Source organism: Syngnathoides biaculeatus, chromosome 5 (genome assembly GCF_019802595.1).
Source record: "Syngnathoides biaculeatus isolate LvHL_M chromosome 5, ASM1980259v1, whole genome shotgun sequence".
NCBI classification, from domain to species: Eukaryota; Metazoa; Chordata; class Actinopteri; order Syngnathiformes; family Syngnathidae; genus Syngnathoides; species Syngnathoides biaculeatus.
In genome coordinates this window covers 24,136,062-24,161,245 of record NC_084644.1, presented here as the reverse complement: position 1 = coordinate 24,161,245, position 25,184 = coordinate 24,136,062, and the positions used below count along the sequence as shown (strand labels likewise).

General features: G+C 43.4%; 3 protein-coding genes across 5 annotated transcripts; 1 reads left to right on the top strand and 2 right to left on the bottom strand.

Moving 5' to 3' along the window:
* The first annotated feature begins 240 nt into the window (after positions 1-240).
* On the top strand, positions 241-4,339 carry si:dkey-29b11.3 (actin-binding Rho-activating protein-like). Its single transcript, XM_061820240.1, has 2 exons — positions 241-391; positions 570-4,339. The coding sequence occupies exon 2, from the start codon at positions 605-607 to the stop codon at positions 1,085-1,087; it is 483 nt and encodes a 160-aa protein (XP_061676224.1). The 5' UTR covers positions 241-391; positions 570-604; the 3' UTR covers positions 1,088-4,339.
* On the bottom strand, positions 3,067-11,418 carry hint3 (histidine triad nucleotide binding protein 3). Of its 2 annotated transcripts, none has more exons than XM_061820238.1 (5): positions 11,188-11,418; positions 10,756-10,906; positions 7,128-7,197; positions 5,783-5,909; positions 3,067-4,584 (listed from the first exon to the last, which is right to left on the bottom strand). In XM_061820238.1, exons 1-5 carry the CDS (start codon positions 11,323-11,325, stop codon positions 4,537-4,539), a joined length of 534 nt encoding a protein of 177 aa, XP_061676222.1. In that variant the 5' UTR covers positions 11,326-11,418; the 3' UTR covers positions 3,067-4,536. The 2 variants fall into 2 exon arrangements, with proteins under 2 accessions (XP_061676222.1, XP_061676223.1); XM_061820239.1 differs by having other exon boundaries at positions 3,079-4,584; positions 10,756-10,873; positions 11,188-11,401.
* Positions 11,419-19,334: 7,916 nt separating this feature from the next.
* LOC133500775 (nuclear receptor coactivator 7) lies at positions 19,335-24,125 on the bottom strand. Of its 2 annotated transcripts, XM_061819890.1 has the most exons (7): positions 23,970-24,125; positions 22,886-23,051; positions 21,973-22,122; positions 21,389-21,541; positions 21,208-21,303; positions 21,045-21,118; positions 19,335-20,372 (listed from the first exon to the last, which is right to left on the bottom strand). In XM_061819890.1, the coding sequence occupies exons 1-7, from the start codon at positions 23,993-23,995 to the stop codon at positions 20,234-20,236; spliced, it is 804 nt and encodes a 267-aa protein (XP_061675874.1). In that variant the 5' UTR covers positions 23,996-24,125; the 3' UTR covers positions 19,335-20,233. The 2 variants fall into 2 exon arrangements, with proteins under 2 accessions (XP_061675874.1, XP_061675875.1); XM_061819891.1 differs by lacking the exons at positions 22,886-23,051; positions 23,970-24,125 and adding an exon at positions 22,383-22,613.
* Positions 24,126-25,184: the final 1,059 nt, after the last annotated feature.

Below are 25,184 nucleotides of genomic sequence, written 5' to 3'. Positions count from 1 at the left end.
ATTGCTCCCCCAAGACATGTCATTTGGTCGTTAATACGTTATTAATACATTTTTAAAAAGTAACTAACACTGTCCTCCACTTCTGTGTCACGATCAACTGGTGCATTCTAGGTTGTAATCTGCTTTACCGCAACTGGGCAGGCACCATGTCTGCCCCGCCCCCTCTCCGCTTCGATTGGCTCGATGAGTCAACTGGAAGCGCTCAATGGTTTGAAGTTAAGGTCCATCACAGTGGTTTTGCTTTGGCAACAGAGGAAATTATCTGTCGACTTGCTATTGTCAGCAATGCTACTGCACTGTTTACAAGAGCTGGTTTAATGCCACTGAGTACAGTACTATGCACTTCTGCTCAAGTCAACCTGAATTGTACGCGACGCATACAACTTGAGATGTAAGTTTCATAACATTTGTTTAAAATTTTGCATCCTTCAAGGGGTTGGTTATACTGTACTAAGGTCGTTTGTACATTTAGAACTGGTTGAATGTTCAAATGATATGAGAAAGAATACTGTCTTGTAAACTTGACTTTTAAGTTTTAACTAAAACATTTTTTTCCCTCCATAACCAAGCAATTCCTGGAAACTCACAGACAAACCTCAACATCATGGGTGAAGGTAATTGTCCTCTTCAGTTCACAGATGACAAAGCAGTGCGCATCGTGTCCGTCAAAGGCCTGAAGGACAACTGGCAAAAGTGGTCTGACAATCACCAGGAACACCAGAAACATAACCCCTTCAGTCATGACACCAGGCCTGAGGCGGTGGGCCCTCAGAGGGGTCACAGTGACTATGGGAGGCCCCTGCAGGGGTCAATGACAGCACAACGTGGGGAGGATGCTCACACACACATCAGCAGAGAAGTTCAGGAGTTGTGTAAGGTCATAAAAGACATTGGGGTGCAGGCAAACAAAGATGAGGGTGGGAGTGATATTGCAGTACAATTTGGCAAGCTGTTTGAGCATTACATCTCTATCTCGAACAAATTAGTGGGGATTCTTCTAAGGGCCCGGAAACAGAAGCTGGTTGACTTTGAAGGGGAGATGCTGTGGCAAGGGAAGGATGATCATGTTGTGATTAAGTTATTGTGATGACCAGAAAAAGTCATGTTGTGTGCTGCCAGTTTGTTGTAGTTGCGCAAAATGACTTTGTTTAAAATAAATGCTTTTAGTTTGATTTGACTGAAAGTCATAGTTTAAGATTAGTGTGCAGAACAGCTGGGTGTGTAGTTATGAATTCTTTTTCATGAAAACAAATGTAAGCATACCAACATCGCTGTCAAGCTAAGTAGTACTACTGTATTATATAGTACATGAAAAGATGGTTTATATGTGATAGCGGTCAAAGCCAATTCCCGTTTGCCAGCAGTGTTCTCAATGCTTTATGCATTAAACATACAGTACTATACTTTGGTTCCTGTTCTGTAGATGAGATACCTTTTTAAATGAAGTAAAAAGAACAAATACTTGGTGCTAGCTGCTCATCCTCACAAGAGTCACGGGAGTGCCAGAGCCTATCCCATTCTTCATCAGGCAGGAGGCAGGGCACACCATGTGAACTGGTTGCCAGCTAATCGCAGGGCACACGGAGACAGACAACAGTCGCACTCACAATCACACCAAAGGGAAATTTAGAGTCTCCAATGGACCTTTCCGATGGCGACCTTAATTTCCGCCCCCTTAGCCATGTTCCACAAGCTTTCAAAATGCCATTTGAACAGAACTTTTTGAATTCTATTCTCTATCGCCTATTCCAGATAATATTGGGGTATTTTTTTTGCCAAATCCGTCAGACTTGTCCAAGCGAGTTCTATAGAGAGGCCTCAACTATTTCACGCAAGGACATGTACATGCAATTAAGATTTTGGATGGAGCAGGACGCAATGCCAAAGTCTCAGTGAAACGTTGGCGATCGATGCCAAAACGTTTGACACCTCACAAACTTCACATTGAAATTCAACAGGATAAAATAGTGAAATCGCACTGCGCATGTAAAGCAGGGTAAGTACTTTTTACTTGGAAAGATCACGAGTAATATTCATTTGACTTGGCTCGTAATCAAGCCCAGTGCTCTGACTTAGTCCGATGTGATACAAATAGGCAAATAGACATTTCTCTTGCATGACATGACACTAACCAGACTCTTTGGCATAAAACATTACACACTTCATTCAGCAGGACATATATACACTAACAAAGTGAAAGTTGTTCTCCTGCAATATATAAAGCACTGATAATAATTAAATCAAACTCAAAGAAGATACTCTTCCCTCACTTACCTTTGAAAATACAGCCTTGTATTTTTTGATATTGTCCGCATTATTTGTACGTGGGGTCTTCCGCAAGCCTTAATCCATCATAGACACTTCATCAACTGTGTTTTAGGCTTTGGAAGATGAATCAACCAGGCCCCTTGTAACCTACCTGGATATCATTCATCAGAATTGCACGTTCCCCAAGCGCATCTGAGGACCATTTTCTTCGTAACATTAACTTTTCCAAGCTTGTAGCACGCTACTGACAACTAGTTTTGCTTGTGGGACAATACAGCGAGAGGGATGTGTCAAGCCAGGGGTTAAGACAATGCAGCTATCAGATTAGCTGTTATTGTACGAGTGATTGACAGGTCGGAAAGGTCCATTAATACATGTTTTGGGGATGTGAGAGGATACCGGAGTGCCCAGAGAAAACCCACACAGGCACGGGGAGAACGTGAAAACTCCACACAGACGAGGCCGGGATTTGAACCCCGGTCCTCAGAACTGTGAGGCCAACACTCTAACCAGTTGCACCACTGTGCCGCCTGCTAGAATTTACATTTTTATATTTCACTTTAAGTTTGTACTTCATGCATGCAAACATTTACAACCCAATAACTGATGAATAAAATAGCAAATATTTTTCTTGCCAGGATTCGTAGTGGATTTCTCACGAGTTAGTGGATTAGTGGAGGGTCAATCATTTAATCATGTATGCTTGAAATGTGATCTAAAGTGCAGTTTGTTTTGTGACTGTGAGTGCCAATGTTAAATAACCAGTAGGAAGAGTGCATTTAAATACAGTGTTTAATCACAGTATATTAATGCGTCATTAAGTGCATACATTGATAAAAAAAAAAGAGAGAGTATGATCTCCTGTCTTTACATTCTGTTAACATGCAGTGCTCAGCATAATGTAAATGAGGAGGCTACACCACAACTGAGATGATGGAAAAAGAAATCTTCTCTATGGCATGCTATACTAAAGTGCCACATATTTTGCTCCATTGCTATGCTGTAATAGATTGATTTGCCAATGTGCACACTAAATGTTGATTTTTTTTTTTTAACAAATGTTGGAAAATGAGTACACATGAATCCCTTTTTTAAGATTCCACCACAGATGAGTCTCGAGTTTTTTAATTGTTCATGTTCCCTGCAAACCTGATCAGTTTACTTTTCAAAGGGCGTGTAGCCGTGTCATAATTTATGTTGAGGACTACTGTAACTACTCACAAGAATCACTCAAAATTTATCAATTTACTTTTTAAAGGTCAAGTACCTAATAATTTCCAGTCTTGTGAAAAAAGTATTTGCACCCTTCCAAAATTTTTGTCTGTATGCATTGTTTCCCCACTTCAATATTCAATATCGAACGCATGTAAATATCAAACAACGATAACCCATGATACATAACATGTTTTTAAACTGCGATTTTATTTCTGGAATAAGTCTAATAAATTAGTGAATATTATTTCACAGCACTGTCTGTTGTTGAGCAATGTATAATACAAGCCCACTTCCAATTAAGTTGGGATGTTGTGTTAAAAAAACAGGGTACAATGATTTGCAAATCATGTTCAACCTATTTGTAATTGAAGAAATTACAAAGAGAAACTGATTAACTTTATTGGTTTTAGCAAATCATTAACTTGTAATTTTATGGCAATCTCATTGAAATTGGGTTTGTTCAAGACTCACCATATCACTAACTTGCAGACAGAAAAAATTGTATGACGTCCCACCTGTAAAAGGTTTTGAATATTTACTGCTTGTAAGGGTTATTAGAAAACGGTCTTTAACCTGGCATTAGGATTACTTTCATATTTCCATAAGAAAACGAGTCTCATAAATAGTTTATGTAGATCCTACTCAATGGTCTAACTCGTTTCTAATGTTACAAAATACCCAGCAGTTATGATGTCATATAGTTGAGATACTCATTGTATTTGTTCTCCACTTACTATTTGTCATGCTTATGTCTGATGATCCATAGTTAAATATCACATTAAATCAAGCTTTTTCCCTTCAAATAGCAATTCTGTACTTTCAAACAATGTCATTTGTCATTTCTGTAACACAATATCACCACTATTGATGCAGATATGATGCCTGGTATAAAATCCTGAGTTGCTTTCATTTCAGTTTCAAGCAGTTTATGTTTTTATGTTGGAGAAAAAACAAGCAGAAAAATGTACATCTAATGTCTAACAATGTCTCTTAATCTAAACACTATTAGTAATCGCATGGAAACAAACTCCACAATGGATCCCAAGTACATAATTAGCTGGTTTCTTCCTTAGAGTTGAGAAGCTCTATCAGTTGCTCCACCTGGAAAAGATTCAAATAAAATAATACACAGTTGCTTGCTACTTCTTTCTGATTACAGTGAAGAAAATAAGTATTTGAACACACTGCTATATTGCAAGTTCTCCCACTTAGAAATCATGGTGGTGTCTGAAATGTTCATCGTAGGTGCATCTCCACTGTGAGAGAGATAATCTAAAAAGAAAAATCCAGAAATGAAGATGTACAATTTTTTTAACGATTTGTGTGATACAGCTGCAAATAAGTATTTGAGCACGTGTCTTATCAGCTAGAATTCTGACCCACAAAGACCTGTTAGTCCGCCTTTAAAAGTCCAAGAACTTTTTGGTCATAATTCCACTAACCGTGTTTGGAGGAAGACGAATGATGAGTTCCATCCCAAGAGCAACATCCCTACTGTGAAGCACGGGAGTGGGAGCATCATGCGTTGGGGGTGTTTTTCCTCACATGGGACAGGATGACTACACTGCTTCAAGGAGAGGATGCCCGTGGCCATGTATTGTGAAATTTGGGGGAACAACCTCTTTCCCTCAGTCAGAGCTTGAAGATGTGTCATGGCTGAGTCTTTCAACATGACAATGACCCGAATCACACAGCCAGGAAAACCAAGGAGTGGCTCCGTAAGAAGCATATAAAGGTTCTGGTGTGGCCTAGCCAGTCTCCAGACCTAAACCCAATAGAAAATCTATGGAGGGAGCTGAAACTCTGTGTTTCTCAGCGACAGCCCAGAAACCTGTCTGATCTAGGGAAGCTCTGTGTGGAGGAGGAGGCCAAAATCCCTCCTGCAGTGTGTGCAAACCTGGTGAACAACTACAGGAAACGTTTAACCTCTGTAATTGCAAACAAAGGATACTGAGCCAAATATTATCATTGGTTTTTTTCAGGTGTTCAAATACTTTTTTGCAACTGTAACACACAAATAGATTCTTAAAAAAAATCATACATTGTGACTTCTGGATTTTTCTTTTTAGATTATCTCTCTCACAGCGGACATGCACCTAAGATGAAAATTTCAGACCCCACCATGATTTCTAAGTGGGAGAACTTGCAATATAGCAGGGTGTTCAAATACTTGTTTTCTTCACTGTAACAGTAAAACTCTAGTAGGATATAAAAGAGTATATTAACATACAGTAGGTATCCTGTGAGAGAGAAATAGAAATAGAAAGAAGATAGCATAGTTGCATAAGGATGAGGTTACCGTGATGAACCAGTAAGAATTCAGCCTGTAGAACAAACGAGACATGAAACCCATCTGGCTGGCAGGTGCCAGAACGTGAAGGTGAAGATGTGTGACCGAACAGAATGGGGGCCAGTGGAAGCCAAACCTGTAGAGAAAGAAAATTCGATTTTCAAAACAATTTCATACACTGTTCAATACGTAATACACAAAACAATCATCGTAAATAATGTCATACACCATTTTTAAAAAGCTCGATCCAGTGTTCTCTCATTTAACATGTAACATGTTCCAAAACATACCACCGTGAGGTGAAATTGGTTTAGTAGTTGATTTTTTTTTTCATTTTAACATGATTATTGTTATTTTTTCATTTACATGTTTTTTCATTTATAGAAGTTATTTTGTTTACAGGTTTTTTTTTTTGTTTACAAAATATGGTTATTATAGGTAGCATTATTATAGGTAGTATTATAGGTAGCAAGGCTACCGACAAACCTGACTCAGTTACACCAATTCTGTCAGGAGGAATGGGCCAGGATTCCAGCTGAACACTTTCAGAAATTTTTGGAAGTTTACTCAAAATGTTTGACCCAAGTCACACAGTTCAAAGGAAATGCTTTTCAATACTAAGGAAATGCATGCCATGTAAACTTCTAACCTTGAAGAAAATAATATAAAATTATCTCTAAAATTGTCTCTGTCATTATTGTGGCATTGAACAAAATTATATAATTTGGTGATCCTGACTGACCTGACACGGGAGTGGTTTAGTCTGATTTGACTTCAGACAAGTGGGAGAAAAAAATTGAAATGTGTTTTTGCATTTTTGTATGTATACTTCTGGCTTCAATCCATGAAGACCAAACTCAGGTTGTGTAATGGTGAGTTGTATTAATTTTGTAGTTTCCATCCATCCATTTTCCATTCCGCTTATCCTCACTCAGTTTGTGGGTATGCCAGTGCCAATTTCAGATGACTTCTGGCAGGAGGCCAGCCAGGTATACCCCGAAGTGGACGCCAGCCAATTGCAGAGTACAAATAGACAAACAACCATTCACACATTCATTTACACATACAGACAATTTTGTCTTCAATTAACTTACCATGCGCTGTTTTGGAATGTGAGAGGAAACTTTAGTACCTCAAGAAAACCCACACAGCTACAGGAAAGCAAGTAACCTCCACACAGGCGAGGCCAGATTTGAACCAGAGTACTATGAACCATGAGGCAGATATGGTAACCAGTTGCTAAACGTGCTGTCTCGCAAATTCTTTTTGTGATAAATTTCAAATCACTCTTAAAAAAAGTTTGTAGAGCACTGAATTGTGAGGCATAAAAATTGTGTGCTTGAATAGAGCTCACCTGACATCATTGAGATCAGTCACATCGTTTTTCTGAAGGATTTCCTTTCCTATCTCCACCATGCGTTTTACTGCGTATGACAAGTTTACAAGTACAATTTTTAATCAGAAAACTGACCATCAAAATTCTTTTTTTTTAACAAACATACAATAAACTAGCAAGCTGTTCAATTATCAAGGACAGACACAATAGGCTGATCTTTGTGGGTACAATGGATATAAATCTACAATACTCAAACACCAAGTGTTTGTGATCCATCGATTTTCTTTGCTGCTTATCCTCACAAGGGTCGCGGGGAGTGCTGGAGCCTGTCCCAGCTGTCAACAGCCAGGAAGCGGGGCACACTCTGAACTGGTTGCCAGCCAATCAATGCTTATGATATACATTTTTTTTTTCAACAACTAACTTTACCTCTAGTCTGTATAATTTTTTTTGTTTGTTTTACAAAAGGGAAATAAAAAATAAACCACTGAGATATTGTTTACACACGTATGCATGCGCTCTTATAACAGAATGTGGTTGTGTAAATCATTAAAAATAAAAATAATCAAATTCCAACTTATGTTAAATGGGAGTCAGCACACAGCGGTCACATTTTACAACATAAAATGTAATCCCCAGTGACCTCATTGTTCAAAGGTCTCAGTCAAGAGAAGGTTACACAATAACTTCTACGGCTTTAAATAGATTACAGAACACAGTGAAGACAATCTTCAACTGAAGACAACTTGGCACATCAGTGACATTATCACGTTTTTGACATATCTCCAAAACGAATGAAAAGACAAGAAGAAAACTGGTCAGAGTGGCTGCAAAGAGGCTGGCAGCAACATTGGACAAGCTGTGGGGATTTCTGACGGGTTGTACAGGTACAGGTTGTAATAAAAACCATGACAAACAATCTTGTGTCTTCTTACATTTGTCATGATCCTGCCGCTCCAGGCCGGGCTGCGCGGGTGTCCGCGCGGTTGCGCTGATTGGGAGGTGCACACTTGCGCCTCATGCAGCCTGATTATGCTGTGTATTTATATCACCCGATGACGACTGGGCCCGGCCAGTTCGTTGAGCTTCATGTCCCGTTCGAGTGCTCCGGTATCCCTGATCGTCAACCTATGTGTACCAACCTTCGCCTGTTCTCCGACCAACCTTGTAAGCCTGACTCCTTCGATACTTCTGCCTGCTTTGATTGTTCACCTGTGTACCAACTCCTGCCTCCCCGCTCACCTGTTCTATTCGTCCGACGTCCCAACTCCCGCTGCTGCATCTGACTGACTGCTTGATCCCCGACCTTGGCATATAATAAACGTTTCTCCCTGAACTACCTTGTATCGTCTGAGTCCTGCATTTGGGTCCTACCCCCGTTCTGATGTTTCGTGACAGAACGAACTGGCCCACACAGGACCCAGCAGGAAAGACCCGTCCTCCGCTTCCGTGTCTTACGCTCCGCCAGCGAGGTATGAATACGTCCCGAACACGACCTTTCCGGCTCCTCCTATTCTTCTGGACTCTGACTATGCAAGGTAGTTCAGGGAGAAACGTTTATTATATGCCGAGGTCTGGGATCGAGCAGGCAGTCAGATGCAGGAGCGGTAGTTGGGACGTCGGACGAAGAGAACAGGTGAGCGGGTAGGCAGGAGTTGGTACACAGAGGAACAATCAAAGCAGGCAGAAGTATCAAAGGAGTCAGGCTTACAAGGTTGGTCGGAGAACAGGCGAAGGTCGGTACACACAGGTTGACGATCAGGGATACCGGATCAACGAACTGGCCGGGCCCAGTTGTCATCGGGGTGATATAAATACACAGCATAATCAGGCTGCATGAGGCGCAGGTGTGCACCTCCCAATCAGCGGAACCGCGCGGACACCCGCACAGCCCGGGCTGGAGCGGCAGGATCATGACAACATTTGGGGTATGGGATGGGGGCAGAAGTCTTACTCATTCTGATGAAGAAAAACAGTCAAGCCCCACGACATACTTCAGAAACACACATGACATCTCCCAAATGCATGTCTGAAAATGTTTTATGGTCCGAAAAAGAAAAACAAGGTTAAGCTTTTTGGCCATAATTCCAGAAAGTATGTTTGGAACATACACAACATTGATCATCAAAAACAAAAAATAAATATATACTGTGTAAAATGGTGGCGGCAGCATCACGGTTAGGGGCTGTTTTTCTTGGTGGAGGGCATTATGAACAGCTCCAAATACCGGTCAATGTTCACACAAAACATTTGAGCATCTACTAGAAAGCTGACGATGAAAAGGAACTACATCTTCCAGCATGACGTTGTCCCAAAACGAACATTTAAATAAATGAATTAGTTTCATCAGGGGAAGCTCAAACTTTTGGAACGATCAAGTCAAAGTCCAGACCGGAATCCAATTGAAAATTCGTGGCTTAACCTCAAGATTGCAGTACACAGGCGATGCCTTCACAATCTGATATATTTTGAGCATTTTCGTAACAAAGAGTGTGAAAATTTCTGCCACACTGAGTGACACTGTGGACGCAGTAACGCAGAACTTACGTGTATGGTGTAAGGTGGCATGTTAACTTCAAGTGAGTATGTAAAGGCTCTGTCACACCATGACGTTCTGGTCAACGTTCTCTGAACATTTCAATCGTTCTATTTTTCAGCATTCTCAAACGCGGATGACACATCTGGCGTGTGATTAACGTGTGTCTTAACACATGACTTAACGTGTGTCTAACGCACAAGAAGCGTGTAACAGCGACCAAATAAGATACCCCTAAAAACCATTAGCGTGTGCTAACGTGTCACTGCCGCGCGACGAGCAATTTGTCAACGTTAGACGAGCGTGTTGAGCGACTAAACGGGTGAATAACGACAGAAAAGCGTTTTGATGGCATGTAATTTTTACAGTGAAACAGGAACGAAAACGTTGGAAATTTCATACTCACTTCAGTTGTTCTCGTGAGTTTGACCAGTCAGCATCATGCCGCCTAGGTGTGACGGGGCCATAAACACATTGTGACAACATGAGAAATGTGTTAAAACCCAAAATTGAATTGAGGCTGACAGCAGCCTACTGCAGTGTTTGGTAGTCTTTGCTAATAAAAATGTGATGCTATTTCAACTTTAATAAGTACTAGCACCAAGCTATGCAATGTATGCATTCCACAACCCCAGGCTGTCACATATTTGACAGCTTCTTCTTCTTCTTCTTTTCCTCTCGGCTTGTCCCGTTAGGGGTCGCCACAGCGTGTCATCTTTTGCCATCTTAGCCTATCTCCTGCATCTTCCTCTCTAACGCCAACTGCCCTCATGTCTTCCCTCACCACATCCATCAACCTTATCACCTTGTCACATATTTGACAGCAAAGGTCATTTTTCAGTGAGATGGCATTCCAGTAGCTTATAACATTTTGACAGCAGTCACTGCTATGCCACTGAAAATGCTGAATGCATTACGATTGCTTATGGTCCATTGATTCCAATCCAAAAGGACTGAGTGCAGAAATAAATGCCAAAGGTGCTGCAACAAAGTTTTAGTGTGAGGGTGTGCATATCTATGCAAACATCTCGTGTGAAGTCAAGTGAAGTTTATCATTTAAATTTGTCCTTAGAGTTGAGTCATTTCTACATTACAAAAATCTTACTTTACCTAAAGGCAGGTGTTCCTTGCGGAGTGATTTACAATTTCCAACATGTTTAGTCGGGACAACAAGGTAATGGTGCGGAGCTCCAGGCTTGATGTCTCTGAAACAGGAGAGCTCCTCATCCTGTAGTAGATGCAGCATCAGGCAGAGAGAGAGCTATAAGAACGTCATTACAACTTACATTTGTACCACAAATATACTCGTTACACTACGCTCACTGTATCTCAATAACACGGGGCTAGCATGTCCCTACTCGCGTATTATACCCTTAGATGAGTGTAAAGACAGAATATGAGCCAAACATTGTTTACCATTAACCTTAAAATTAAAAAGTAATGTAGATTACGGTTTACAATTGACGCAATTTAGTGTCCAGTGAGATAACGAGATTATTATTGACATACTCGCTACCAAGTATACCATTAAAATTTTCTCACACGGTGGAGAAGTTCCGTGTCCAACTCATGATTAACAATCCTGCAAAAAATACATTTTTTGTCATATCCTTCAGCTAAAACGTTCGCTTTAGAAATATCCTGCACGGATTGCGTCGTAGCGATTTTGGCTCCCTCCATTGTTGTGTCAGATGAGTAGACAAACACAGTCAATCCCTGATGTCATCGAACTAAGAAAGGGAAGCTCACTAGATTTGCCCTCAACAGGAGGCTGAAACTGATGGGGGGGTGTAATCAAATCATACAATGCCACCGCCAGAGGGCGAGAGGTACACGCTTATAAAATTGAACTGTGTACACGAGAACCGGCTACAGCCATAGCCGAAACAGAAAGTAACAGTCTCATAGATTTCAGGAAAATGATAATTGTTATCATCCTTTACCAGATGTCCGCAAGATGTCATTCTGTTTGTAATTTCAATACAAAAACACTCATTAAAGAGTATTTTTAAAAGAGCTGGGAAAGTACTCAAGTACTTAAGGGAAAGAACAGCAAAAGACTGATAAAAGTGCTGATTTAACTTTTATACTCAAGTAAAAGTTAAAAAAAGAAATAGAGACTTAATAATGCAGGAATCTCTCTCTCTTTAACCCGCCCCAAACAGCCTACTTTATTATTGTGCAATAGCTGTAAGGTCATTAACAGTGTGGGATGTAGTGTCTGAAAGCTGTTGGGAATGGGCTCACTAAATAGACCAATATACAACTTTTCGTATAATTAGAATCTCACTAAATTAACACCTGAGAAGTGTCACAGAGAGGTTGACTCCATGCCAAACCGGCAATTGCTGCAGCAATCCAGGCAAAAGGAGCATTGCTGTCCATGCTCATACTTCTCTTGGGCAATTTTCTCGTGGATTTTCTCTGGCCACTCCGCTTTCCTCCCACATCCCAAAAACATGCATAGTAGGATAATTGAAGACTCTAAATTCCCTCTAGGTCCAAATAATTATTTGTTCCCTGTGATTGGCTGGTAACCAGCTCAGAGTGTACCCCACCTCCTGCCCGGAGAGAGATGGGTTAGGCTACAGCACTCCCGCAACCCTTGTGGGGATAAGCAGCTCAAAATGTGGATGGATGGAAAGTTTTAAGTAATATGTCAGATACTGAATTTGGGATTTTCATTAGTTGTCGGTTCATCGAATTATCAAAATTACACATTTCAGTCTGTGTGAAGTGAATGAACAATTTCAGACACAGCTTTAGATTCCCCCTGGCCAAGAGTTTCACCTTTTCGCCCTGATAATTTGAGGAGGTTACCAGTGCCACATCACTGCAGACAGTTCCCTAATCTGTCTAGTGTTCTCTCACTCTATCCTGCCCTCTCTTGTGAAGAAGACAAAATTATTCTTGAAAGCAAGATTTTGCTCCTGAGTTCACACTGTAGACATGACATCCTCATGACACATGACATATTTGAAACTCACTCTCTACGCTCTGACTTTAACCATAAATTCTATCCATAAAGTTAATGAACAACCTTGATGGAGTCCAACCTCCACCAAAAATAAAGCCAACATGGAAATGTGATCCAAGTGCCTGTACTCCGGTTTGAATGAGGTTGAAAGGTCTGTAGTACCAAGCACAGGACGCCTTACTCCCGGGACTTCCTCACCCCAAAAAAAAAAAAAAATAGCTCAATGAAAAACCACATTACAATGTCACTTTCAAAATCACACTGCGGCGTGGCAATGAAGAGCTTGAAACCTCTCTTCATTTCTTAAAGTGGTGCTTATTATGAAGTGACTTGAATTGAGTTTGACATATCTCGAAAATGTCAAAAGTCACAGAAGGTTACTAGTATGGTCGGCCTACATCGTAACCGGGGCCTTGAACAGTGAGTAAAAAGTAGACCCTGTCAAGGGTTGCTGAGCATCTCTGGTTGGCTCCATCAATCATTTTATTATATGTTTGCATGTACCATCCCCACCACTCAACCCAAAACCACCTCTGGTTGATAATTAATTGGAAGACTTATAAAACATTCGGGCTATATCTCAGACTTTCTTTCACCAACTTTCACAAATCCACTCTTTTTTTTTATCTGAGTTCCTAAACGGAGCGGGCATGGAGACGAAGGCAGACGCCATAGAAAAAAGCAAGCCGGAATGCAGGTCAAGCTCCGCAAGAGAGGATTCTGAATATCGTTTCACATACCCCCGAGCGAGCTTCCTCTCTGGTCTCCGATACTCAGACAGCTGGGAGATTATTCTCGCTTTCAGGTCCAGAGCATCAAGCCATGAAGGCATATGTAGAAGAGTGGGTGCAGGACTGATCCAGCCCTCGTCGTCACTGGCTGGGCCAGCTTCTTCTTCGTGTGAAAGAAGGACAAGACCCTGCGGCCCTGCATCGATTACCATGGACTGAACCGTGTCATAATAAAAAATAGGTACCCTCTCCCCCTCATTGCCACAGCCTTCGAACTGATGAAGGGGGCCAAGATTTTAGCCAAGCTGGACTTGAGCAATGCGTACCACCTGGTGCGAACAAGGGAGAGGGATAAGTGGAAGACTGCTTTTAACATGTCCAGGGGACACTAAGAATACTTGGTGATGCCTTACAGACTCACGAACGCACCAGCCATATTTCATAATTTCGTCAATGATGTCTTACACGAAATGCTTAAGATATTTGTTTTTTAGTACCTAGATGACATCTTGATTTTTTCCCCGGACGAAAAATCCCATGTTGGGCCCATTCGTGCAGTGTTACAGCAGCTGTTGCATCACGACCTGTAAGTCAAGGCTGAGAAGTGTGAGTTTCACTAACCCTCCGTGTCATTCTTGGGCTTTGTCTTGGCGGAGGGGGAGATACGCAAGGATGCCTGCAAGGTCGAGGCCGTCCTTCATTGACCCACTCCTACTACTCGCAAGGAGGTACAGAGGTTCAGCTGGTTTGCCATCTTCTACCGCAAATTCATCTGAAACTTTACTACCGTGGCAGCCCCATTGCATGCGCTAACCTCACCCCGCAGTTCCTTTCGTTTGGAATCCGGCCTGCCAGGCGGCCAGCTTTACTTCAGCTCCGGTCGTCATCTTGCCTGATCCTATAAGCAGTTTGTCATTGAGGTCAATGTGTTGGATTCAGGGATAGAGGTGGTTCTCTCACAGAGAAATCCCCAGGACGGATGACTACAAGACTGTGGATTCCTTTCCAAAAGGCTAACTCCAGCGGAACAAAATTATAACATTGGAGAACCGCCCACGTTGCCATCTACGTCGGAACCCATGCAAGTGGAGGGGCTCTGCAGTCTCGCGGAGGAACGCTTACCCCGGCGACGAGAAGGCCGCTGTTTCTATTGTGGTCGTCTTGGACACTTAATCGCCCGCTGTCCAGCTTGGCCAAAGCGCACCGACCTTGGGATCTCGACGACGGTGAGTGTGCGGTATACTGTAGCTAAGTCGGGGCGGTCGCTTTTGCACCTCACCGTAGGGACAGACTCTCACTCGTGCTTAGTGACCGCGTTCATTGACTCCGGTTCAGATGCTAACCTTATAAATCCTTGGGTGGTCGAAGCGTTGCGTGCTGCGACCTTCCCCACACAGCATCCTCGTATTGCTTACGCCGCCAACGGCAAGTTCCTTTGCCGAGTTACACACCGCACACAAACCTTATGCATGGACTTTCCGGACATGTGCACAGAGCACATTAGTTTCCACGTATTTAACTCTAGCAGCAGTGATATAATCCTGGGGAGCCCGTGGCTCAAGAGACACAGCCCCCACATTGACTGGGTCACGGGTCGGACAATGGCATGGAGTGAGGACTGTCACAAGCAGTGTCTCGCCGCCGGGGAGGACGGAGGGATTCAAGTTGCTGAACTTAGTACCGCCTCCGAATTAGACACGGTGCCCTCTTGCTACCATGATTTAAAGGAAGTTTTTTCTGAGTCCAAGGCAAAATCTCTGCCGCCGCATCGGCCTTATGACTGTGCCATCGAACTCCTCCAGGGTACCTCAGCCCCCAGAGGGAAACTGTTCTCTTTGACAGGACCAGAGCACCAGGCAATGAGGGAGTACGTTGAGAAGTCCCTGGCAACCGGACTCATTCGCCCGTTGTCCTCACCAGCCGGTGCAGGGTTTTTTTTCATTAAGAAGGATTCCACTTTGCGACCCTGCATCAACTACCGAGGACTGAATGACATCACGGTCAAGAACAGGTACCCCTTGCCCCTGATCGCTCCGGCTTTTGAACTCCTCCAAGGAGCCCGGATCTTCACTAAACTGGACTTGCACAGCGCGTATCATCTGGTGCAGATTCGGGAGGGCGACGAATGGAAGACGGCTTTCAATACTCCCACGGGGCATTACGAGTATCTTGTGATGCCCTTCGGACTGACCAATGCCCTGGCGGTCTTTCAAAACTTCATTAATGACGTGCTTCGCGAGTTCCTGGACAAAACTGTATTTGTATACCTTGATGACATCCTTATCTTTTCAGTAGACCTGACCTCTCACATCCAACAGGTCAGAGAGGTGCTCCGGCGTCTGTTGCAGCACCACCTGTTCATAAATAAAGTGTGAGTTCCACCTAGCATCCGTGTCCTTCCTGGGCTTCGTCCTGGCGGAGGGAGATATATGTATGGACCCTGGGAAGGTCGACGCGGTGCTGCGGTGGCCTACCCCCGCCAGCAGGAAGGACGTACAGAGGTTCTTAGGATTCGCTAATTTCAACAGGAAGTTCATAAGGAACTTCAGCTCCATGGCCGCTCCTCTGCATGCGCTCACCTCACCACACACAGTCTTAGCATGGTCCAGGACCTGCCAGGAGGCCTTCAGCAGTCTTAAGGCAAGTTTCACCGCCGCGCCCAGTCTCATTGTTCCGGACCCAGATAACCAGTTTAGGGTGGAGGTTGACACATCTAATTCGGGAATCGGAGCCATCTTGTCTCAGAGGAGTCCCAAGGATGGAAGGATCCACCCGTGCGCGTTGCTGTCTAGGAAGCTGACCCCGCCAGAAAGGAACTACGACGTGGGAGATCGGGAACTGCTGGCGGTGAAGAGTGCGTTGGAGGAGTGGCGGCACTGGCTGGAGGGCTCGCAAGTGCCGTTCGTGGTCTTCACTGACCACAAGAACCTCGAGTACCTGAAGTCCGCAAAGCGGTTGAACGCCCGCCAGGCCAGGTGGGCCCTGTTCTTCACCCGCTTCCACTTTACTCTGTCCTTCCGCCCAGGCTCCAAGAACGGCAAGCCGGACGCACTCTCACGGATCCACGAGGGAGGGTGCACGGAGGCCGCTCCTATCCTGCCAGAGGCGTGCTTCGTGTCCGGCTTCACCTGGACGGTCGAGTCGCAGGTGAAGGAGGCCCTGGGAGAGACTCCGCCACCCACGGATTGTCCATCGGACCACCTTTTCGTCATTCAGTCGCTGCGGGGAGACGTCGTCAACTGGGCCCACACCAACAAGATGGTCTGCCACCCGGGTACGGCAAAAACGCGTTCAGTGGTCGAACAGAGGTTCTGGTGGCCCAACCTCAGCAAGGACGTGAAGGATTTCGTCAATGCCTGTCCGGTATGTGCAGCCAATAAGTCGTCCCGTTTACAACCGGTAGGAGAGTCGCGGCCTCTGTCCATCCCTTTCCGCCCGTGGTCACACATCCCATTGGATCCCGTCACCGGCCTGCCGCTCTCTCAGGGTAACACTGTTGTGCTGTCTGTGGTGGACCAATTCTCCAAGATGGTTCACTTCGTGCCACTTCCGAAGATCCCGTCAGCCAAGCAGACAGCCCAGCTGGTATTGGACGAGGTCGTTCGCTATCACGGGTTCCCCCAGGACATCGTCTCGGACAGAGGCCTGCAATTCAGCGCCCGCTTCTGGAAGGAATTCTGCACCCTCATCGGGGCTTCGCCCAGTCTAACTTCGGGCCATCATCCGGAGTCTAACGGCCAAACAGAAAGAGTAAATCAGGAATTAGAGAGCGGGCTTCGATGTTGGGCGTCCAGCACGTGGAGCCAGCACCTCAAATGGGTAGAGTACGCCCACAACTCTCTGCCCTCCGCTTCAACAGGTATGGCTCTACTCCACGTTGTGGACGGCTATCCCCCCTCTGTTTCCCCCCTTGGCCACAGACTCCGCGGTGCCGTCGGCCCTGGCAGTGATGCGGCGCTGCAAACGAACCTGGGAGGTGGCCCGGAGGACGCTGCTGCGCATGGGCAACATCTACAAGTCCGCAGCAGACCGCAAGAGGAGAGCCGCACCAGAACACAGGGTGGGGCAGCGGATGTGGCTCTCCACTAAGGATCTTCCGCTGCGGATGGAATCCCGCAAACTTGCTCCCAGGTTTCTTGCTCCGTTCCCGATTACCAAAATCATTAACCCTCGCTGTATCACTTAGACTACCCAGGTCGATGAGGGTGCACCCTACATTCCACGTCAGCAGACTACGCCCGGATCGTCCTTCGCTGCTGGCCCCTCCGGATACACCCCCCCAAGCATGGTGAACGGCGGGCCGGTGTGCACAGTGCGCCGGTTCCTGTCATCCCGCCGGAGAGGGAGGGGGTTCCAGTACCTGGTGGATTGGGAGGGATACAGACCGGAGGAGCGGTCTTGGATCCCCTCGCGGTTCATTGAGGACCCCTCCCTCGTCGAGGACATCTACATGGCCCATCCAAACGCTCCTGGGCCGGCCGTCGAGGGGGGGGGGTACTGTCATGCTCCTGGGATCCTCTCCAGGCTGGGTGTGGTCAGCCAATTAGTCGGCACACACCTGCACCCTGGTTTGGGCTGTGTACACCCGGTACTTATAGGACACGGGGGACAACTAATCCGCCGGCAGATCGTTGAGCTTCATGTCCCGTTCCAGCACTCTCGTATCCCTGATCGACAACCTGTGTGTACCGACCTTCGCCTGTTCTCCGACTCACCCCGTAAGCCTGACTCTCTCGACACATCTGCCTGCTTTGAACGTTCTCCTGTATACCTGACCTGCTGTGTACCGACCCTCGCCTGTCCCCGGACCATCCAATCGTGCATTTGGGTCCGCCCTCCAGCCTCGTCGTGACAATATCCTCAAATAGGCCTAATGCTAATGCTTAATGCGGCTTCTGGGGAACAACGGCCTGCCACATGAGCTGTTAAAGTAATTCTACACAGCAGTCATTGATTGAGTTCTGTATTCATGCATCCATCACAGTCTGGTGTGGTGCTGCCACAAAAAAGGAAAAACTCCAACTACAAAGGACAATCAAAACCTACCTACCTTTAAAGACTTGCATGCTGCCAGAACTGAGACAAAAGCATCCAAAATTCTCCTAGACCCTACACATCCCGGTCTCCACCCCCTCCAGTCCTTCCCTCAGGTAAGGGCAATCGAATAAGGTAAACTAATGTTAGCAGACATTCCAAAAGCTTCTTCCCTTTTGCCATTTATTTCTTAAAAAGTTAATTTACATTTACATTGTAACATGCTGCAAATTTTGTCATGAAATTGTTGTCAAATCTCTGTTGGGTCAATTATAAATTATTATTACATGATAAAGCACATTGAGTTACCTTGTGTATGAAATGTACTATACAAATAAATTTGCTTTGCTTTGCTATTTGTTCAGTCACTGTAGTAGTCTCGTAACATATTTCTGGTGCATGTCTGTTGTTGACTAATACCGACCACTCGTGCTTGAGAATTATCTGCATCGTTTTCGTAACTGACACTGTAAAGTGCTTCATTTTTTTGAACATCTCTGCCTTTTGCACAATTGTCACTGTACCAGACTGTTGCTCTAATAGTCATTTCAAACTGCTCTAAATTGCTTGAATACAATCATTTGCACAATTGTCAGAAAAAAAATGTACCGGCATTACCACATTACTGGTAGCCTTTTATTGCTGTGACTGTACTGTTTTTCTATTTATATGTTGAAAAATTATTTTCTGTCAAATGTGTCTGTTGCTATACTAAAGCAGTTTGTGTTTTTCCCATACTTGGCAAATAAAGATGATTCTTTAAAAAAAAAAAAAAGCTCTAGAAGGAAAATCTCTGCTCGCCCATCGCCTGCATGGAAATGTGATTTGTGTCATTAGGAGAAAAAAACTCAAAGTGATTGAAACCAATGTATTTGGGGTCTCGTACAATTAATGGTGCACGTGTTATGCACCAGTGCCAGTTCAGTTAGATATACAGTATACAAAAGTTGTGGTCCAAATAAATATGCTATTTTATTCAGTGTCAGCATTAAAGACAGAGCTTTGATTGTAATTCCAAACAAAAACACTGGCAGTACCAGCACCACCAGGGAATTTTTCTTAAATGCCAAAATGTAAAAAGACAATAAGAAATGAAATGTTTTGTGAGCATTTAACCCTCTGAAAAGTCACAGTAAAAACAGCAAAAGGAGAAACATTTGACAGTGTGATACATTTCAAATTCAAATGGAACATATCACATATGATATAATGGCTTTGTGAAAATGAGAACTTTTATTATTTAATCAGACCTTATAGGCCTTTACCAGCAACTGTAGTTCTTAAATGCAGATTTGGTACTGATACTCGGATGACACTCTGAGGCACATCATTACATTGCTTGTACCATGTATCATTTTCCCTTGAAAGGGTTATGTGCAGTACATCGATGTGTCAAACAGTAAACTCGTGTCCACTTACTGTAAACACAGTTTTAACAAGTTACACGCAAGTATGCCAATTGAACATACAGTGCAGTATTCATAATTTCTTTTCTTCCTAAAGGTGCTTTGTTTTCAAGAAGTTTCTTTTCCAACAGGTTTAGGAACTTCAAATTGCTCTCCAAAACAACTGGAAGGCAAGGAAGGCTTAAAGCTGAGTGTAGGCCTCTGACGGCAGGCAGTAGTTTAAGGCAACAGCGCCCCCGAATCACAGGATTTTATGCAACCCCTCATCTTTTAGATGCAGTAACCTCAGACTGGAAACACTAGCCTGAGAGGCAATTACAACAGCCCTGTTCTTTCACCCGCCACCCACACACATTTAGTTACTGCTGGCTACATATAAGCTGTGGTGATTGAAGCAGCCACCTAATTTTTTTCTCCTTTTCTTTCCTAGCAGTTATTGTTCAGTTCCGTACTGTCCAGACCTCGAGGTCTTGTATGATGAAGTCCTTCTGTGTGGAGAGTGGAGCGTTGTGGAATGTGGGACAAGAAAAACTGGAACCTCGGTACAGATCAGCATCTATCCACAGGCCAAACTCTCCCCTATAAAAGTAAAGAGATTATCAGGTAAAACGAGAATTGTTATTCAGTCTTATTTCTTCAATGGTGATGCTCTTATGTGCACCTATTTCTTTGAAGAACATTTCACTTCATGTAAGTTAAGGCCTCTTTACACTTCAGCGTTCACACGGTCAACAACGCCCACATTGCATTGCACCTCTGTGTAGCTTGCAATGCGCACGTCAAAAAATGTTGCTGCGCGGAGAAAGCTGCAGAGCTGATCTCTCGTGATTGGCCCGTTTTAGTCATATGGTGTTAGGACGACCTCACCGTTCCTCCCAGCTCCACATTCTACCTACGCTGCCGCCTTCTTTAGCAATTTTGCAGCATAAGTAAAGGTATCATCTGGTCTTTTAGGTCCATTTGATCAAGCAAACACTGTTCCATGGTTTGCTTTTGTTGTTCTTTTGTTCCTTGCTACGGAAAGGAAAGTAAAAACGACTACGACCGAAATGTGCTGAGGAAACTCCATGCTGTGTCGTCCTAGACAATGCCAGCTGTAACAACACCTCTGATTTGGAGAAGAACTGCAGTATATTTTCAAAACTACGCACGTAGGTTGCGCTGGCGTATAAAGGCAAACTACACATGGGAGAGCTGCAGAGATATCACTATAAAGAATATAAAGAGGCCTTTGTAGGAATGCCAACCTACCCTCCACCTCCAAGATGAAGAGACTCCAGGTTGCCGCTCACAAAGTAGGAATTCTCTCCAGTCCACTTATAAGCCTGAATGAATGGCAAATTGAAAGATTTGGGACATTCGCACACATGTCATTCACTGCTTAGTGTTGTACCATTAAAAATGAAGATTGTACCTGGAAATCAGGGTTGAAGGTAAACAGAAAAGTTTCTCCAGTGCCATAGCAGTATTTGCTTACTCGAAATGGATCAGATGAAAAGGCTCCAAAAACCTGAAGAACATCAGACAGACAGCATGTTGAGGAGGTTTTACAGGAGATCCTGAAATTATCTGAAGAGCATAGACCTGGTACAAACCTTTTTCTGCATGTCTTTGACAACCAGTAGCACTGGACTATCCAGACCTGACATATTTCTGTAAAGTGTCTTTAGGCTGCTTCCATGGACAGCAGTGCTGTAGACTAGTTGCCACTGATAGCCTTGTGTCCTTTCTGGCATGTGAGATGCAAGCTGTGAGAAAATAGGGCATTAGTCAAATCCATCCATCCATCCATTCATTTTCTTACCCCCTTATCCTCACAAGGATGGAGCCTATCCCAGCTGTCATTGGGCAGGAGGCAGGGTACACTCTGAACTGGTTGCCAACCAATTGCAGGGCACATAGAGACAGACAACAGTTGCACCGCCAATCACCCCTTGGGGCAATTTTGAGTGTCCAATTAATGTTGCATGTTTTTGGGAGGTGGGAGGAAACCGGAGTGCTCAGAGAAAACAGGTAGAACATGCAAATTCCACACAGGCGGGGCCGGGATTGAACCCAGGTCCTCAGAACTGTGAGGCCAACGCTTTCCAGCTGTGCCCCCGTGCTGCCTCAATCAAATCGCCTACTGTAATCTAAACACTGGTCAGAAAAATAATGGTCTGGGAAAGGAAACACTTACACTTATTAGGTGTCTGTCATCAAGGAGGTCGCTATAGTCACTTAGGACAGGTAGAACATCCCTAACTTTCTCCCGGTATTCAGGTTCCTCTGTTTCAGAGTCGGAGCTGCACAGACTCAAACGGCGCTTTGAGTCTTTTCCCGTGAGAATCTGGAACAGAGTAAAAGGCAGAAAGTTATTTAAAGTCGATACCACTTGTTGAAATATATTTTCAAAGTCCTTCTTGTGTACCACTCACATCATAGTTAAAATGTCAGTATCTAAGATGTAACATATCATTCCAAAGTGATATGTACAGTCCATTGTAAGACCAATAATAAGACATTTGTAAACCATTCTCCCTCCTCCTTTACCCCAAAAACAACAACAACAACAAAAACATGGTCAAATCCATCATAAAAGTCCTGTACCTGAACATAGGGCTCCTTGTGGTCACTGGCAAAATAAAAAACCTTGAAATTGTCTGATAATGGCTTCATAGCTCCTGAGTTCTTTTTCAAATGCTGTTCTTTATTTGTCTTTGCCTTTGCCTTCTTTGTCTTTCATTGTCTTTGTTCTGTTCTACATGTTGTCCAAATGCCTGCACCCACCACATGCTGCTTTCTCAATAGGTTTCTCTTTAAGAGTGATATTTTATTGGTGAAACGAAAGATGAGGGCTCCTATCAATGGTTAGCACAGCCCCTATAGTTTCTTTTTCCTGTAAACCAGGAAGGGGAGGGGTGTAGTTTAACTGTGCTAGGAAGTAGCCAGAGAACGGATGTCCATATTAAGATAAGAGTGAGGGAGAGTTGCAATGGTTTTAGGTTCTCGAGAAGGACACACTAGGCAATTAGAATTTGAGTGCTTATTCTCTGGACCTCATTGTAACAAAACAAACAATACAATACAAACATGTTTGTGCAGACCCTTACCCCCCAATTTGTTGCTGCAGGATTGCTTAGCTGTTGACTTGAAGATCCCTTGTTCTTCTTTCCTACGTGGCATCGATTCTGAAAGTGGGGTTTGCTATTCTTCTTGTTGCTGTTTTTGCAAATATCTGGTGACCACTGCACAAAGAAGGTGTAGAGGTGGTCAACCCTATAGAGATGAGAGGAGAATGGGCCTGATTACTACATTGAAAACATAGAATATTCCTGCAATAAAATAAAGGTAGTAGCAGTCATACACAGTTTAGCCTGTTTAACCATAACATGAAGTACAGTCACATCAAGTGTTTCTGATGCAGTATATTGCCTCTCTCATGTAGTAGTAGTAACACAAGGTAATTGAACTATCTCATACCACTACACACTACAACCACGAAAATAATCCAACATTTATTCATTAATGAATCAATACATTTCTAAACATATTAAACTATTCTGTTTATGAAAATAGAGGTTTGGAGGCATTTGACAGAATTTCGAAGGCAACTATTGCTTCATTAACTTTTGCAAGTGTATCTAATCTTGTGTCCAGTGAGGGAACGTGTTCACAAAGCAATATACATTTCATCTTAATATGTGGAGAATTTTTTTTTTCTTCAAAATGACCACTTCAGTATTGTATTAATTGCAAGTGATATAACACATTGCACGTGTGAGTTAACACAATTAAACTACAGTTGAAATCTGAACACAATGAAGACAGTGTGGCCTCAACCTGTCAAATGAAAAATGTTTGAAGCAAAACCGCCATTAATAACTGTTGAGACACGCACATTGCAGAAAATTCCGGTCCGCCTTGAATGCCTTCAGTATTAATCACACCCATTCGAGAAAAAAATTGCAACATTTTACAACAATTACACTTGGCTCGTGCAGTGAAAAAAAAGTGCTGTTTGGTTGACGCATACACATGCAATCGTCATTCCGTTGAAACAATCTGCTCCGCAATGACCATGCACGGACAAAAATAACTCCCACTTCAATGTGCTTTCAATGCACAGATGCTCGCAAAAGTATTCACAATCGATCAAAAATGTCTCCATTGTCCTCAGATATGCTCTTCACTTACTCTCCAACGCTATATGCAACTCCCATGGTGTACTGAAAAAGTAGAGATGACGGTGATGTGGGAAGAAGAGAAGGCAAAAGATGGTGTTTGGAGGCTCAATGCTGGAGCAGCATGTCCACACTGTGCTTGTGCGGGAGCTCCTATTTTATAACTTTGGCCCATTGCTGAGTTAAGCCCCTTTTGCCATAAACCCTCCCTTTCTTTCTGAAAGCTGTACTTGGCCTGTTTGAGTATTTCGCAATGGGGGCTGGGAACATATGTTAGTGATTAACTCGACATGCGCTCGGTCCCTGTCCTTAATATGGAGTTCAGTCAGTTAATGTGTCAAGGTTGTGGTTCAGGAACTGAGTGACATTCCAAAGCAAAAGTGTATTGGGTAAAGACAAGCAACCCCTCTCTAGTTTTTACATCATGTATACATTTAGACTTCTGTTTTATTTCATATATGCACTTAACAGAATGAACACATGCATGTACTAACATTCTTGAATGAGGAGAGTGCAAGCGAACCCCTCAATCAAGTTTGGGAGCACCTTGCTCATGGGAACCACAGCAAATGTGAACTCGGACGAATCATTACCAATTTCTAGTCTGGCAGATACACTTCTAGTTTCTTACACATTTTTGTTCGCAGTGGGACTTTAAACTTTCCAAGCTCCAAATTATAATTTAAAACTGTTACAGCCAATTGCTTACAGAATGACGTAGAGCCACGCTGATAGACTAAACAGTTGTCCTTTTTTCTTTCTCCTATTTGATTTATTCTCTCAGACTCATGTATGTTAGAAAATACTTTCAGTGCATTCAATAGGTTTGGTGAGATTTGTCAATAAGCCGACTCAAAGAGATAATAGTCACAGTAGTATCTTTAGATGCTCGTTATTTCACCATCAAAGCAAAGCAAATTTATCATGTATAGAACATTTCATAAACAAGGTAATTCAATGGGCTTTACATGATTGAAACCATTCAAGTAAAAAAAATAAATAAAAAGAGTTGAAAATAAAAAGTTCAATAAAAGAGCTTTTAGGGTAGGGCAAGAAATAGCACTGAAAAGTGAAGTACTCTAAAACGCATGAGAACAAATAGTTTTTACCCTGGATTTCAAAACACTCACACTCACCTCTCTTGGCAACTTATTCCATTTTTTGTGCAGCATCATAGCTAAATTCTGCTTCACAATGTTTGCCTTAGACTCTGACCCAAGACTATATG